Raw genomic sequence first — 17,335 nt, forward strand, 5'->3', positions numbered from 1 at the left:
CAGCCACTGGGCTCAAACCCAGAACCTTCTTGCTGTGAGGCAACAGTGCTAACCACTACACCACCGTGCTGCCCTGTTCAAATACCTCAATAAAATAAATATCTGTGGTAAATCTTCATTTCATTTGGACATTCAGTGAATTTTTCTTTTGTATGGTATACACGTACATTAATGATCAAAAATCTCATCTCATCTCATTATCTCTAGCTGCTTTATCCTGTTCTACAGGGTCGCAGGCAAGCTGGAGCCTATCCCAGCTGACTACAGGTGAAAGGCGGGGTACACCCTGGACAAGTCGCCAGGTCATCACAGGGCTGACACATACCCCTTTTCCACCAAATCAGTTCCAGGGCTGGTTCGGAGCCAGTGCTGGTGCTGGTTCACAACTCGTTCAACTTGCGAGCCAGCTGAGAACCAGTTTGCTTTTCCATCGCTCGCGGTGCCACGTCATTACGTTGCTGTATACGTCATTACGTCGCTGTATACGTCAGTTACGTCACTACGTTTGCTTAAACCTTGGCACGAATATCGAAGCAAAAACAACATGGAAGAAGCAGCAGCAGCAACAACAAAAATAACAATAATAATGGATGACTTCGCGTTTGTACAGCTGCGGCTTCTCGTCGCTTAAAAATGGCGATCTTTCGCGGTCTTGTTATTGTTGTTGGTCTTAACAACTCCGCCCCCCCCCCGCTGACGTAAGCGGTTCTTTCCTCTGGCCCAGCAAAGAGTTGGTGCTAGCCTGGAACCGGTTTTTCTGGCCCCAGAGCCAGTTCTTTGTCAGTGGAAACAGAAAACCCGGTTCCAAACTAAGCACTGGCCCCGAACCAGCCCTGGAACTGCTTTGGTGGAAAAGGGGCAACATAGACACAGACAACCATTCACACTCACATTCACACCTACGGTCAATTTAGAGTCACCAGTTAACCTAACCTGCATGTCTTTTGGACTGTGGGGGAAACTGGAGCACCCAGAAGAAACCCACACAGACATGGGGAGAACATGCAAACTCCACACAGAAAGGTTCCTGTCAGCCAATGGGCTCAAACCCAGAACCTTCTTGCTGTGAGGCAACAGTGCTAACCACTACACCACCGTGCTGCCCTGTTCAGATACCTCAATAAAATAAATATCTGTGGTAAATCTTCATTTCATTTGGACATTCAGTGAATTTTTCTTTTGTATGGTACACATTAATGATCAAAAATGTTGTAAAATATTTCAGGGGAATTTTATGACAGTGCCGAACTCACGGTTTGTTTTCATTCACAATGTGATTCTGTCACCCTTATCATGTCCAACTTGTTTCTTTTGGTTCATTTCATCAAAATAAAGTGAAAAAGATGACAATCCCAGAAAGATAAAAGGATGAACAGAAACCAAACAGTCATATATAAAGAAAAGGAAATGCGAGTTCCTTACAAATTGGCCAAAAAAGGAGTCTCCTTTCACCTGGTGACCAGAATGTTTTCTAATCTGTCCTTAAATTAATTTATACTTCAAGTTTTACTGGATTAATCAAGATTTAACTTTATTTACTCCCAAAGCTTTGAATTTGGGTGAGTCTAACTCTTAAAATTGCATGTCAGGTAATGAGTTGTAACAAGACATGCACCATAATGAGGCACTGGATTGTTTTTGTTTATTGTTACAGTTAAAATTTGAGTTTTATTGAAAAATTATACATCATTAAAACAGATTTGGCAGATTTGGACAGAATGCTAGGACAGGATTCACTGGTCCATGATTGGCTTTACCATTTACTATATGCCTTTAGTCCTCTACTGCTGATACTACCTACATTGTATAGAATTCAGCAACTAGGCCACTGAGTCCTGGTCATAGTCCTGAGATGGACAGTAAGACCTTGATTTCACTGATGCGCTAGTGGTTTGAATACCTGGCTTCCTCCTCAAGTACATCTGCTCTCCCAAATGGATGGAGAGATTTTGCATCCTCAGGATATGCCTGTGAGTTTGAATTGCAATCTGAATGAATTGCAAACTGAGGACTGCAACCTGGCAGTCCAGCAAGCACTCCTGGAAGCAAGAGCCACTAGTACACAGGTGTGCACCTCATTGACTGGGTCTGGTGCACTGCCTGATTCCCAAAATACAAACTTTTTTTTTAATGGACTGGAAAGCAGCAAGTCTCAATCTGCACTGAAATCATATTTAGCAAGCCTTTGCACTGTATCACAGGACAGTGCATGGCATCTCTTTTGAGGCTCATAAACTTATTATGACCTTTTGGAAGGGGAAAGGCATTTTTACCTGTTTTAATACCCAAAATGCTTAGTGTGGAATCTCCCTCTTTTGCTGGCATTACTTAACACTCCTCCTTACAAACCTATACAAGATGCCAAACTGAAATAGGTATCTGTATGCATCAAAATAACTTCCTTTTCTGTCTCGGAGAAATTCATTTTCTTTCATCTTCTCTCTGTGAGCTTCACATTATACAGAGTTTTGTGGATGACACTAAATGCAAATGTGTTGTGGTGGGTATGTGCTTTGCACTTCATTCATGATTGGCTTTTCTCAAACTACCCTGTGAGTACAAAGACAATCAGTATTAAGGAAACATTTGTTAAAACAATGGAAATGTTCAGTTTGGGTTGCCGTATAAAAACATTTACACACAATTACACAACTTACTAAAAAAATTATAAATTAGGTGTATTTATTGTAGAGGAACTGAGTTTGCTGTTATGTTCTGTAAGAGAAGCTCAAGGTTATCTTGAAGCTCCTTCACATTACACTTGTGTATGCTGCCCAGGCTGTTATAAAGAGCTAAAATTACCACAGATCAATTCACACAGATTAATTACACTGATATATGAGGTGTAATTGATGGCTCTGTTGGTTAACTTGGAGGCTATGATTGTGATGGGAGAGAAAGCGGAAAGCTAAAGGAAAAGAGGGTTGTTCAGGGTATGGTATGTATGTACAATTCATACCGGTGAGGGTTAGCTCAATTAGACAGAGGATATTGGAGTGGAGTGTAATTTGGAGGTTGAAGGCAAATCAATTATTGGGAATTTATGTTGGTAAATGTTGTGATGGTAAAACCAACAAATTAAACTTAATTAAAACTGTGAAATGTGAAGTTAACCAGTGGCATTTATATATTTTCTGAGACACATGCTTCCATAATACTTAATACAATGATTGTAGATTTAATAACAAAGAGCTATATTGTTCGCTATTTTATTAAGTTTACTATACTAAGTTTAACTATTAGAATCTATTGACAGTCTGTACAATTTTTTACAACCACAGTGGTTTAGAATATGAAACAAATACTACTTACGACTATTATTTACTTACTTGCTTACTTACTTACTTACTTACTTACTACTACTACTACTAATAATAATAATAATAATAAAGTCATTGCCAGGACCTGGTCTTCCCAGGCAGTCTCCTGTCCTAGTACTAACCAGGTGCATTGGGCGGTGCCAATCTCCACTTCTATAGCCCTTGGCCTCTTGCCTATACAGCTAGGGTTACAGTGAGGGGCTAGTCCTCTAGCAATTATGAGAGTTTGAACTCCACTCGCATCTTTATTGCAGCATGCCTTCCCAGATGGTATGACCCAACCATGAGTAGAACTTGTGAGCTCCTGATCGAGAGGCAGACATGCTAACTACTAGGCCAGCTTACGGTCATCTCATTCATCTCATTATCTCTAGCCGCTTTATCCTGTTCTACAGGGTCGCAGGCAAGCTGGAGCCTATCCCAGCTGACTACAGGTGAAAGGCGGGGTACACCCTGGACAAGTCGCCAGGTCATCACAGGGCTGACACATAGGTGGGGTTTACATTAGACCATATCAGCGGATCATCAGATTAACGTTTTTAAAACGATTAGTGTGCACACAACAACACCAATACACGATTCGCGTGCACATAGCAACGCCAATACACGGATACGCTCGGCTCCGCAGGCATCCTGCTCTCCAAATCACTCCGCCCTGAACAGCGAGTGCCCTCTGGAGGGTGCGCACTCCGGCCCTGCGCAGCTCACAGAGATCGCGAGTATAGCGCACGAGCAGTGATTTGGGACTGAGCCGCTGTGTGTGTGATCTCAGTGCATGTCGGGCATGCGCGTCACTTACCACTTGCAAGTGGAAGGATGGCAAGCCTAAAGACAATCATAACTACACAATGGGCAGTATTTGCATCAGTATTTGCAGCATTTTCATACTTTTATAATCTTTAATGAAAGGTGATACAAGGCGGAAGTCCGCGCCGTTTTTCAGCAGTCGTGTCACATGACCAACGCCAGCGAATCAGGAAGGTGGATGTCACAGTGACGTTGTCCAATGATGACGCCAGCTAGAGCTCAGCACAGCGTATCCGCGTATTCCCAATGTTTACACAGCACCGGACCAGACACGATTTGGATTGAATACGTGGACCCTGGCGGATTCCCGTTTCCCGGCGTTTCCAGGCATTTTAATGTAAACGGACAGTGCATCCGCGAAGAAAACGAGACAGATACGGTCTAATGTAAACTTGGCCATAGACACAGACAACCATTCACACTCACACCTACGGTCAATTTAGAGTCACCAGTTAACCTAACCTGCATGTCTTTGGACTGTGGGGGAAACCAGAGCACCCAGAGGAAACCCACATGGACATGGGGAGAACATGCAAACTCCACACAGAAAGGTCCTCGCTGGCCACGGGGCTCGAACCCGGACCTTCTTGCTGTGAGGCGACAGTGCTAACCACTACACCACTGAGCTCACGGTCAATAATAATAATAATAATAATCATCTCTCAAAAACATTTGATGTATCTAGAGTCCTCAGAAACTCGATAGACAACTTTGACTGTGTGCTTGGATATATAATATATGGTTACACACAGAATCACTTTTTCTTCTGTTGGTATGGGAAAAAAAAACAAACAAAACTATGAGTTTCAACTAGGCATGTAATAATTCACCCAATTCACGATTTGATTCAATTCATGATATTGGGTTTGATTCAATTTTTTCCACTATTTTTGAAAAAAAAAATTGGTTACCAAAAAAATGCAACATTTATTTTCCTGTTCTTTATCAATTAAATATTCATTTTGTTAAATAAAAAAACAACCATTTGTCAGTAAACCCGCTGAGAAGGAACGGACTACCAAAATGGACACTGTGGACTACAGCTCTCAAAACACACAGCGCCCTCTGTCTCCAGCCTACTGAATCTCAGCTGGCTCTCATTTCCCTAATCACCTCTTCCTCTATTTAAGTTCCCCTAACAAACACACCATTGTGAAGTATTGTCCTGCTAGTTCAGTTCATACCAAGCCTTGTATCTTTTCTGACTGCCTCTTATATTTCTGACCCTTTGCTATTTCCTCCACGGTTTTGCTCTTTGTCTTTCCTATGTTATGTTGTTCACCAATCACCCGACCCTCGCTAGTTTACTGACACCGATTCCAGTCCCTCGGTTTGACTTTGTTGATATTCTGCGATCTGTTCTCCTCCATACATACATGTGTAACACAAAACACAAAACAGACTGCTGTTAACGCTAGGAGTGGTGTTTGCTAGGAGAACATCAACAGATGCTCACTGATCTCAACACTCGGATGACACAGCTTGCAACTGTGATGTCGCAGGCCCTCCTAGCCCAGCGTTGCAACTCCCCATTCTGGAGAAGTTCGCTGGAGACGCCATTGCATGCAAAAGTTTTTTACTGCAATGTTCTATGTATTTCACCACCATGCGAAACTTATCTGATGAGCATAAAATCACTAAGTTTCTGTCTTTTTTCACTGGCAAAGTGCTCTGCTGGGCTTCTGCCATTTGGAACAAGGGTGGTGAGCAAACTAAGTCATATGAACAGTTCCTCTCTCTATTCAAGAGAGTGTTTGACCATGAACCAGAGGGGATAGAGGTTGGAGAGAGCCTACTCGCCAGCTCTCAAGGTTCTCAAAATGTTGCTGAATATGCCCTGGACTTCAGGACGCTAGCAGCCGCTAGTGGATGGAACGACCCAGCTCTGAAAGCAGTCTTTTGCCAAGGTTTATGTCCTGAAATCATCAGCGAACTGGTCTGTAGAGATGAGAACCTCAATCTAGACTCCCTCATAGACCTAGCTATTTGTCTCGACCAACTGTTAAAGCACCAACCTTCTAACCACGATTATACCAGGCCTGGTCAGCTGTTGGAGGACAGCTCACCCATGGAGGTCTCGCGCACTAGCTTTAACCCGTGCTGAGCGTGCTAGATGATGCAAGGAGGGGTTATGCTTCTTCTGCGGGAGCCCCGAACATAACATCCAGCACTGTCCAATCTGACCAACCTGTGAAACTCCAGCAGAGAAACCAGTAAGATCTATGAGTCCGGTGAGAGAGTTCAACTCAAAATCCTTCAAGATACCAGTTTTACTAAAGGTGGCGTCTTCCACTTATGTCCTATCTGCTTTTATTGATTCAGGGGCAGAGGGGAACTTTTATCAGGAGTACGATCGTGCAGAAGCTCAACCTGCCTACCACCCCTCTGCACAGTGCACTCAGCATTAGGACCATCGATGGAGGACCCATAGGCGACAGGCTGGTCACTTCACATACCCAACCAGTACAGATTCAAGTAGGAGCATTGCACAAGGAACTCATCTCACTGTATGTAACGACAACCACTGATCATGACATTATTCTTGGATATCCCTGGCAACAACTTCACGACCCTCTTATTTCATGGCAAAGTAAAGGAATCCTTCAATGGTCACTCACATGTTTCCAGAGCTGTCTCTCTCGTCCCCAGGTCAAAGTATCTTCCACCTCTGTGGAAAGTCATTGACCTGATTTCCATGGACAACATTCCTGATTGCTATTGGGACTTTCATGAAACAGGGATATATCTGCCCTTCCAAATCTCCCACATCCATTGGTTTCTTTTTTGTGGAGAAACGAGGGGGCGAACTAAGGCCCTGCATCAATAACAAAGGTGTTAAGGTTTTGCTGGGATTTGAACCCAGGTCACTGGTGTGATAATCCAGCAAACCCCCACTAGGCCACCAGGGGGACAACTCAAGTGCAGAGGTGTGAGGTGTAGGTAGAGTATCAAAAAACAGTTTATTTACAATATATACAATCTAATGGAAAAAACAAAAAGAAAATCCAAAAGCTCAGAAGATGACCAAAAATAAAAATATCCAAAGGTTCAAAGTCCCAAAAACAAAAGGAAAGGCAAAAATATAGAACGCTCAGAAGATCAAAAATACAAAGTCCAAAGAAAGCAAAACCATCAAAAACACAAGGGCACAGGCAAGATACATGGGACAGAGGAAACTAGCACTAGACAACATAGCATAAAGACTCCGTGACTAGGGGAACAAACAGAGGGGTATTTATACACAAACTCATTAAGGAACAGGGCGGGGCAGGAAACAGGCAATCAAGACAAACACAAAACACAGTGGCGGCCTCTAGAGGCCAAAACAACCATGACAAGATAAACATAACAGCGGCCTCTAGAGGCCAAAACAGTCCCAGTCCTAACAAAAGGTTTAAACCAGGTCACCGTCAAATATCCTTATCCTCTCCCACTGGTCCCAGCAGCTCTGGAACAACTCCGATCCACGAGGATCTTTTCCAAGCTTGATCTGCGCAGTGCTTACAGTCTGATCAGGATAAAGAAGGGCGATGAATGGAAAACAGCTTTCAGCACTACCGCTGGACACTTCAAATACTGGGTCATGCCTTATGGCCTTTCTTTGGCACCCAGTGTGTTCCAATGCTTCATTAATGACGTGCTACGGGACATACTGGGAAAATATGTCACTGCTTATATTAACGATATCCTGATATACTCCTCAGATATCCAGAGTCACCAGGAACGCGTTAGAGCAGTTCTCAAGCAACTACTAGAGAACAACCTCTATGTGAAGGCTGAGAAATGTGAGTTTCATCAAAGTAGGATCTCCTTCCTTGGCTATATTATCAGCGCCAAAGGAGTGAGCATGGACTCATCTAAAGTCTCAGCTGTAACGTCCTGGCCGACACCCAAATCTATAAAGGATCTTCAATGATTCTTGGGCTTTGCAAACTTTTACCGCCGATTTATTTGAGGTTTCAGCACTCTGGCAGCCCCTCTAACCATCTTGCTGAAGATGGGTCCCAAATGCCTACAGTGGAACCCAGCGGCAGAGGAAGATTAAAGGAAGTCTTTAATCGACTTAAGCTGGGCTTCACTTCTGCACCCATACTCCAGCACCCTGATCCTACAAAGCCATTCATCTTAGAAGTAGATGCATCTGACACTGGAGTAGGGGCCATTCTGTCCCAACGTTTTGGGGAAAAACAGAAGCTACATCAAGTAGCCTTCTTTTCTAAGAAACTAACTTCAGCAGAAAGGAATTATGACAAGGGGAACAGAGAACTGCTTGCTATTAAACTAGCCCTTGAAGAGTGGTGGTATTGGTTAGAGGGAGCCACTCACCCATTCGTAATCCTCACAGATCATAAGAACCTAGAATATCTCAGGAAAGCCAAAAGGTTGAATCCACGTCAGGCCAGTTGGGCATTATTCTTCACCCGATTTGACTTCACGATTTTATTCCATCCAGGTTCCAAGAATACCAAGGCAGATGCTCTATCCAGGCCTTGGTCCATCCCACCGCGACTCAGTTTCTCATCCCATCATCCAACCACAGTGTTTTGTACAATCCATCACCTGGGAACTGGACAAGGAAATAAGCAAGTCACAGCCTCAAACTCTGCCCATTCATCTCCCACCTGGCCTTCTCTACATACCCAAGCATCTTCGCAGCAGACTCATCATCTTGGCGCACACATCTCCCACCACTGGACATCCAAATAGCCAATGCATGCACCAGATGTTAAGACATAGGTAAGACATAGGTACTGGTGGGAGAATATGCTTTCAGAAATTGACCAGTTCATCGTCTCCTGCTCTGAATGTGCTCAAGCAAAGGTTCTGAGACACCCCCCCCCCATCGATGACTGGTTCAAACGCAGTCAAACCATCTGGGAGGAGGTCCATCAGCAGCTAGAATCAGTCTGCGCCAAGTACAAAGAATATGCAGTTAAGCATAGAGGAGAGACTCCTAACTTCCTCCCTGGTGACAGAGTATGGGTGGCCACTAAGAATCTGAGAGAAACCAACACCTGTAGAAAACTCCAGCCATGCTACATCGGGCCATTTAAGGTTTTGCGCTGCATCAATGAACTATCATATTGTCTTGAACTCCCCCCTCACAGCCAAGTATCACCTACATTTCACATCTCACACTTAAAACCTGCTATCCCGGGGCCCCTTGCCAGCAACACACCTACCCAGGAACACTCTGCACTTAATCTAGAGGGAGAGCCCTTCTACCAGGTCAACAAGATCCTCGACTCAAGATGAAGAGGAGGCCAAGTTGAGTACCTGGTAGATTGGGAAGGATATGGGCCTGAGGAACAAAGTTGGGTCAAGTCAAGTCCAGGGACATCCTCGACCCCCTTCTTAAGCAGGAATTCCATGCCCAGTATCCTAATAAACCAGCACCCAGAGGTAGGGGTCATCCTAGAAAGAATGTAGGTCCCGGAGGTAGCTCCTTGGGGGGTTTCTGTCAGTAAACCTGCTGAGAAGGAACAAACTACAAACATGGACACTCTGGACTACAGCTCCCAAAACACACAGCGCCCTCTGTCTCCAGCCTACTGAATCTCAGCTGGCTCTCATTTCCCTAATCACCTGTTCCTCTATTTAAGCTCCCCTATGAAACACACCATTGTGAAGTATTGTCCTGCTAGTTCAGTTCATAACAAGCCTTGTATCTTTTCTGACTGCCTCTTATATTTCTGACCCTTTGCTATTGCCTCCATGTTTTCGCTCTTTGTCTTTCTTACGTTACGTTGTTCGCCGATCACCCGACCCTTGCTAGTTTACCGACACCGATTCCAGTCCCTCAGCTTGGCTTTTTTGACATTCTGCAATCTGTTCTCTTCTGCACATACATCTGTAAGTGCCTGTATTCTAACACCCATTGTTTAATTTTCATAATACCTAACAATTATTTACCCACATTTGTAAAAGTTGGAGTAAAATATAATAGCCTATTAACTAAAAATTTCCTATTATGAAAAATGAAATTAAGCCTTTTCTTAATAAACTTATGAACATTTGTACTACCTCCAGTTTCTTTTCTTTTCTTTTGGTTTCGGCAGTTTGTAAAAAGGTAACTCAAATTTCTTATTAAATCTATTTGTACAATCGCACAACAGCCCCTTCCCATCTTAAATCTGTGTCTGTGTATTTTACACCTCACAAGGAATAACAATTCAAATATATTGACAGATTGATTTGATTACACTGATGTACTACAAGATATTGCACAATGTATGGCAAACTTGACATCTAAGTATCAGCAAAGCCTGTGTAATTATAATAACTGATAATACACATATTTGTTGCTTTAATACTAATGTTGAAATTTGAAGACTGCCTCAACCAAGGCAACTAACTATACTAGGCAGCTGCAAAATACTAGGTGTAGTTATAAATTTTGATGGATAAAGCTGTGGCTCAAGTGGTGCAGAATTTTTTTTTTCATTTAATTACCATTCTATATTGATTTTGATTACCTTTTGTGCAGAAGGCTATGTGATGTGCATTTTTCCATTCTTAAAATTTTAAACCCAGAAGGAGTTATGCAGCTTGCATGTGATTTAAAACAGTATTGATTATGGTGATACCAAACACCATGTTGCAAATATGAGTCTGTAAATTTCTTTGGAAATTTTGATGCCTATAAAAAGCAATGGTGTACATATAGAATGATTTATGTACTTTTAAGGTACCTCATAGAGATTTTTCTGTTCTGCAGTATGAGTATTTCAATGCTGTGCTCATCAATGAGGTGGATGAAGAAGGCAATAATGTGGAGCTAGGTGGAGAGTTCATCCTGCAGCCCAATGACCATTTCAACAACTTGTCTGTTAACCTCAGCCTCAGCGTGGTGCAGGTACCTACCAACATGTACAACAAAGGTATGTTCCTTGTCATTTAAAAAATAATAATTAAAAGGTTCTTTAGCATCATACAGTTGTGTACTGTGAAGGAGTAATAAGCATAACACAAATATTTACTTGTAGCATGTTCTAGTATATCATGCTATTTTAGTTATGATAATTGTTCCAATCATTCTTAAATCTGGCAGACAAAAAGACGGAAAATCACACATTTTGAATAATAAAAGGTTGTTTTTCTGCCTATGACATATATATTCACACCTACATTAAGCAATTTTTTTTTACTTTACTTTCCAACATTTCCTCAGAGAGACATTCTAGAGAGACCATGTTAGACAAATAAGGAAGTAGTTTAACAAACAAAACTGTAAACATGTTTTAATTGATAGCTTGATAGCTATGTTGTCCTTACACAGTGAATGTTAGGCTTTGACCAAGTTGGTTATGTCATATGTGATTTCATAAATAATTGTGTTTTTATAAACAAATCTGACAAAGGGCATTTTTCATCACAGCTATTAAGATGTATGATGAATGTTGAGTATGTTTTTTTCTTTTTCAAATCTCAGCATGGCTTTAATGTTACAGTATATGAAAACCTGATGAAGTCCATTTAAGTTTAGCCATTTTTGCCTGGAGCTTATTAAAGTCTAATTAAATGGACATTAAAATGTTCACCAAAACATGTAGTATCATAGAGATTTAGCATAATTAAATTTATTTCCCAGAAAAATCCTTGCATCTGAAGTAATGCATAATGAAAGAGTACCAGCAATTGATATACTAAAGAATCTTTCTGAAGACATTCATAATCATACACACACTTTTTTTTTTTGATTGAGTTGTAATTATCTGCTTAATTGTTAGTGATTATGACAGTTATGTGCTTCATACTGTTTTTACAAATTAAGTTATGTCCTTGATCACAACAGAGTGAATATTATTTCTGGTAGAGACCGTGATTGTGTGAGAGAGACTAAAAATTGCATATATTCTGCTCTTAGAAAAGTGTAGTTCGTAAGTGCAGTGCCAGAATAAGTGATGAATTCAAGAATAAATCCATAATAGTATAAAGATTGCCGTCAAGAGAGATTAATTGCATCTACAATCTAAGTCAGAGCAAGATCAATCCCATTCACATACATTATATACACTTTGACCAAAAGTATGTGGACACCTGACCATCACACCCATATGTGGGTCTTTTTTAATCTGTTGCCACAAAGTTGGAAGCACAGATTGTATACTGTAGCATTACAATTCCTCTTCACTGGAACAAAGGAGCCCAAACCTGTTCCAGCATGACAATGTACCTTTCCACAAAGCGAGGTCCATGAAGACATGGTTTACCAAGGTTGGAGTGGCAGAACTCAAGTGGCCTGCACAGAACCCTGACTTCAACCCCACTGAACACCTTTGGGATGAACTGGAAAGCTGAATGCATCCCAGGCCTTCTCGCCCAATATCAACACATGAGCTCACTAATGCTCTTGTAGCCAAATGGACAAATCCCCACAGTCACACTCCAAAATCTAGTGGAAAGGTTTCCCAGAAGAGTGGAGTTTATTATAATAGTTAAAAAAATAAATTAAAAAAAGGGGGGGGGGGATTATCTGGAATGGTTTGTTCAACAAGCATATATGGATATGATCAAGTGTCCACAAACATTTGGCAATCTACATTAGTGTATGTACACAAAGACAGGGACACAGAGAGAGAGAGAAAGATATGGTGGCTTCAGGTATGGATCAAAAACACTCACCAGCCACTTTATTAGGAACACCAGTTACTAGTCATTTTGAAATTATCTAATCAGCCAATCAGATGGCAGCAATGCAATGCATGAAGTCATACAGATGCAGACCAAGAGCTTCAGTTATTGTTCACATCAACCTTCAGAACTGGGAAAATTGTGATCTCTCAGACTTAGCATGATTGTTGGTGCCAGACTGGTTGGAGTATTTCAAAAATTCCTGATTTCTTGTGATTTTCACACACACCAGTCTCTGGGGTTTACACAGACTGGTGTGAAAAACAAACATGCAGTGAGGAGTTCTGCAGATAGAAGCACCTTGTTGATGAAATCAGTCCAAGGACAATGGCCAGACTGGTTTGAGCTAACGAGGAGGCTGTGATGACTCAAATAATCACTCTTTACATCCAAGCTAATCAGAAAGGCATCTAAGTACACACAACACCTTAAACCCACCTAAACCTTCGATGGATGGGTCACAAAAACAGAAGATCACATTGGGCTCTGCTCCTGTGAGCCAATAACAGGAATCTGAGTCTACATGGACAGACTTACTGAAACTGGACAGTTGAAAATTGAAAAAGTCACCTGGTCTGAGATTTTTCCCTATTTTGATAGAAACATTAACTGAAGTTCTTGACCTATATCAGCATAATACTATTGTCACATTCTGCTGATTGGACAATTGCATGAAGGAATAGGTGTGCATGTGTTCGTTCCTAACTTCCTAATAAAGTCATTGGTTAGTGTATATTGTATTGTTTCATTAGAGTAATTTGAATGAAAATTGTGCATGTACTGAACAGATTACATTAGTCACTACCTTAAACACTTAAAACGCCCTTTAATTCCTTTCAGAAATGTTTTCACTCATTCACTTTCATTATAACATTATCACCTTTCTAGCTTCAGAAATTGCATTAAGCAGACACATTGGACAGTCATGAGAATTCATTTCCTTTTCTACCTGCTCTCCTTAGTGTGCTTCCAGGAGATCTCAGGAGACCTATTTTCAGCAGTTAGACTATGTTATTTTAGAAGCCATTAAATCTGCTGAAGCACACAACAGCAAAAGGTGAGGTATTGTGAGTGAGTGATGTGTACGTGACTAAAAAAGGCCTGCATGTTGCTAGAAGGTGATGCAATCACAGAAATATTGTTAATCATTGCAAATCCCTAGTATCCAATCAGCCATCCAAAAAGACACTAAAATGTCCTGTCACATTCTTAATTTTGGTTTAATTTCAGACTGTGTATACTTTGAGTTAACTTTATACCCCAAATCAGAAAAACCTGGGACAGTATAAAAAAAATGCAAAAAAAAAAAAAGCAGCAGTGATTTTCTACATTTACTTTGGCTTCTGTTTCATTGCAGACAGTATGAACTCAAGATATTTCATGTTTTGTCTAGTCAACTTCATTTTGTGTTAATATACTAGTGCATCTCAATATTGGTGTCAAGGACCAGACAGGAGAGGAGATCAAATACACTCGAACCACAGTTTAATAATAACAGGGGGAAAAGGGAGAATGTGTGTGTGAAGTTCAGTGGCAAGAGGACTGAGAGGCAGGGATGACTGGTGGGAGCGTGGTGGTGACATCTGAGGTCTCCTATCCAAGTACTGACCAGGCCTGACCCTGCTTAGCAGCTAAGATCTGACAGGATCAGGCATTGTCAGAGAGGTGTGGCTGTAGGCTGATAGCACTTGGGTTTCTGGCAGTCTCCCAGCAGTAGTCCCTCAGCAGGCTGGAGTTAGTGAGCAGGCTGGAACACAGTCACAGATCAGATAGCAAGATAGGGAACAGAAATGCAGGGTCAGGTTACCGGGGCTGAAGAGTAGGGCTCCAGGCAGGGCTGCTCACACCGGGCTGATGGAGAGGCAGGTGAGCAGCAGGGCTGGGCAAGTTAGAGATCAGGCAAAAGGTACAGGAGAGGCAGGCAAGAGGCAGAGTCGACAGGACAGAAGGCAGATCAGGTTACCGGGGCTGGAGAGCAGACAGAGTCAGACGGAACAGAATATCGTCAGGAGTCAGAGTAGTAGGAACACAGAGCAGGTTATCACGCTGGAAGTTGCAGACGATCTGACACTGAGGCTTGGGAGAACTGCAGCTTAAATGCACACGGGGGGAAGCAGGTGATCGGCAACAGCCAATGACAGTCACTGAAAGTTAATAAGTGAGAGTGGGCGTGGCTGGTAATGCTGAGTGGAGATGTTACCTGAAGAGAGAAGCCCACAGGTAGGACCATGACAGAACCCCCCCCCAAGGGACGGCTCCAGAAGTCCCAAGCCACAGATCCACCAAGACGGGCGGGAGGAGGGGGAATACCAGTGGAGGGTCAGAACTCCTCTGACCAGTCAGTGTCCAAGGCCTCAGGATCTGGTTCAGAATCGGACTCAGGGACAGTAGCGGTTGGCGCATCGTCATTCCGACAAGGACCCCTCCGGTTGGCCGGCTGGTCCGGATGCAGGCGATGAAAGGTGCTGATGAGGGTACGGTCTAAAATTCTCCCAGCAGGAACCCACATCCTCTCCTCAGGACCATAGCCCTCCCAATCCACCAGGTATTGGAGGCCCCTGCACCGTGACTTCAGCAGTCGCCGGACGGAGTAGACCGGGCCACCATCGATGAGACGAGGAGGAGAAGGTGCAGCTGGGACCAGCGGGCTCTTGTGCACTGGCTTAATTTTTGAGACGTGGAAGGTGGGGTGTGCACTCAGACTTGGGCAGTCGGAGCCGGACAGCAGACTGGCTGATTATCCTCTGGATCGGAAATGGTCCGATGAACCGAGGTGCCAGCTTATGAGACTCCACCTGGAGGGGCAGGTCCTTGGCTGACAACCACACCTTCTGGCCCACCCGGTAGGTGGGCGCAGGCGTCCTCTGCCGGTTGGCTCCAATGGAGTAGCTGGTGACTGACTTGAGGAGTGCAGCGCGGGCTTGAGACCAGGTGCGGCAGCATCGGCTTGCATAGGTGAGGGCAGACGGGCAGGTGACCTCTCCCTCCTGGCTGAGGAACTGGGGTGGTTGGTAGCCATACACGCAGTGGAATGGGGACAGTCCAGTGGCTGAGCTGGTGAGGGAGTTGTGAGAGTATTCCACCCACAGCAGGTGCTCACACCAGGCCCTAGGGTTGCGTGACGCCATGCACCAAAGTGCCTTCTCCAACTCCTGGTTAGTCCGCTCAGACTGACCGTTGGACTGGGGTCGGAATCCGGAGGTGAGGCTGGCAGCCAGAGAGTCACTGATGTAGGCCTCCATCGCCTTCCTTTCCGGGGCGGACAGAGAGTAGAGACAGCCCTTGGGTGGTGCAGTGCCTGGGAGGAGATCAGTGGCGCAGTCGTAGGGCCGGTGAGGAGGCAAGGAAGTGGCCTTGGCTTTGCTGAATACCTCCTGAAGGCTGTGATAACACACTGGGACATTAGTGAGGTCGGGGGCAGAGCTGGCAGGTGGAGTACGAGGGGTTAGAGTGGAGGCTCGTAAGCAGGTCCGGTGGCAGTCCTTGCCCCATTCTCTTATCGCTCCAGTGGCCCAGTTGAGGTGAGGACCGTGCTGGCGGAGCCATGGCTAGCCCAGGATGAGAGGTTGGCCAGGGGAATGGAGCAGGTGAAACTGGATGGTTTCGTGGTGGTTGCCTGACAGAGTCATCGGGACAGGGGCAGTGAGGCGGGTGATGGTGCCAAGGAGATGGCCATTCAGCGCCCTGGCTGGAACGGGAGAGGATAAGCGATGGCTTTGCAGACCCAACTGGCGCGCAAGCTCTGTGTCCATGATGTTAGCCTCGGCGCCAGAGTCAACCAGGGTGGCCGGGGTGTGGAGAAAGGCATCCACCAGCGCCTGCATGTTCCACTTGCTGCGCTGGGCCAAGGTCCGGAAATCGATCAAGTAGTCAGCCACTGTTCGTCTGCCTTAGCGAATACTCATCAGTCCTCCAGATGCCCCTACCGCCGACGAGCCCAGGTCGAAGACCTTAATCATCTCCACTGCAAACAGGGAGAAGGAGGCACACGCCGGTGTCTGGCGTTCATACTCAACAGTCCCCCACAGGCGGGCGCGGCCAGTCAGACGAGTGATGACAAAGGCCACCTTCGCTGCCTTCAACGTGAAGGTTCTGGGCTGCAGGTCGAACAGCAACCGGCAGCTGGTCAGGAAAGCACGGACTTGGGAGGGGTCACTGTCAAAACGCTCTGGACTGCCGACCTTGGGTTCCGGGGCATTGAGTGCAGCAGGAGCACCTCTTGGAGCTGGCCAGTCAGCGGCGGGTATGGTTGACTCGGAGGAGCAAGGGGTGCTAGGGTGGTGAGCAGCTGGAGTGCTTGGTCCAGTCGTTGTTGCTGGAGCTGTTGCTGCTGATGATGACCAAGCTGGATCAGGGCTGCAACGTCGGCAGACATCCGACTGACATCTCCTTCGGTGTGCTGCAGCCGGTCTAGGGTAGGGGGTTCGGGCGCTGACTCCATGTCTTGGTCAGATCGTTCTATCAAGGACCAGACAGGAGAGGAGATCAAATGTACTCAAACCACAGTTTAATAATAACAGGGGAAAAGGGAGAATGTGTGTGAAGTTCAGTGGCAAGAGGACTAAGAGACAGGG

General features: G+C 44.4%; 1 protein-coding gene across 1 annotated transcript in view; it reads left to right on the plus strand.

Annotated features, from left to right (window-relative positions):
- cacna2d3a (calcium channel, voltage-dependent, alpha 2/delta subunit 3a) overlaps positions 1–17,335 on the plus strand; it is a 1,043,750-nt gene that overhangs the window by 493,809 nt on the left and 532,606 nt on the right. Inside the window, exon 5 of the mRNA XM_060931674.1 lies at positions 10,846–11,008. Within this exon, the coding sequence (XP_060787657.1) occupies positions 10,846–11,008 (163 nt within the window). The remainder of the gene's footprint in view (positions 1–10,845; positions 11,009–17,335) is intronic.

This window comes from Neoarius graeffei, chromosome 10, assembly GCF_027579695.1.
Source record: "Neoarius graeffei isolate fNeoGra1 chromosome 10, fNeoGra1.pri, whole genome shotgun sequence".
Lineage (NCBI taxonomy): Eukaryota > Metazoa > Chordata > Actinopteri > Siluriformes > Ariidae > Neoarius > Neoarius graeffei.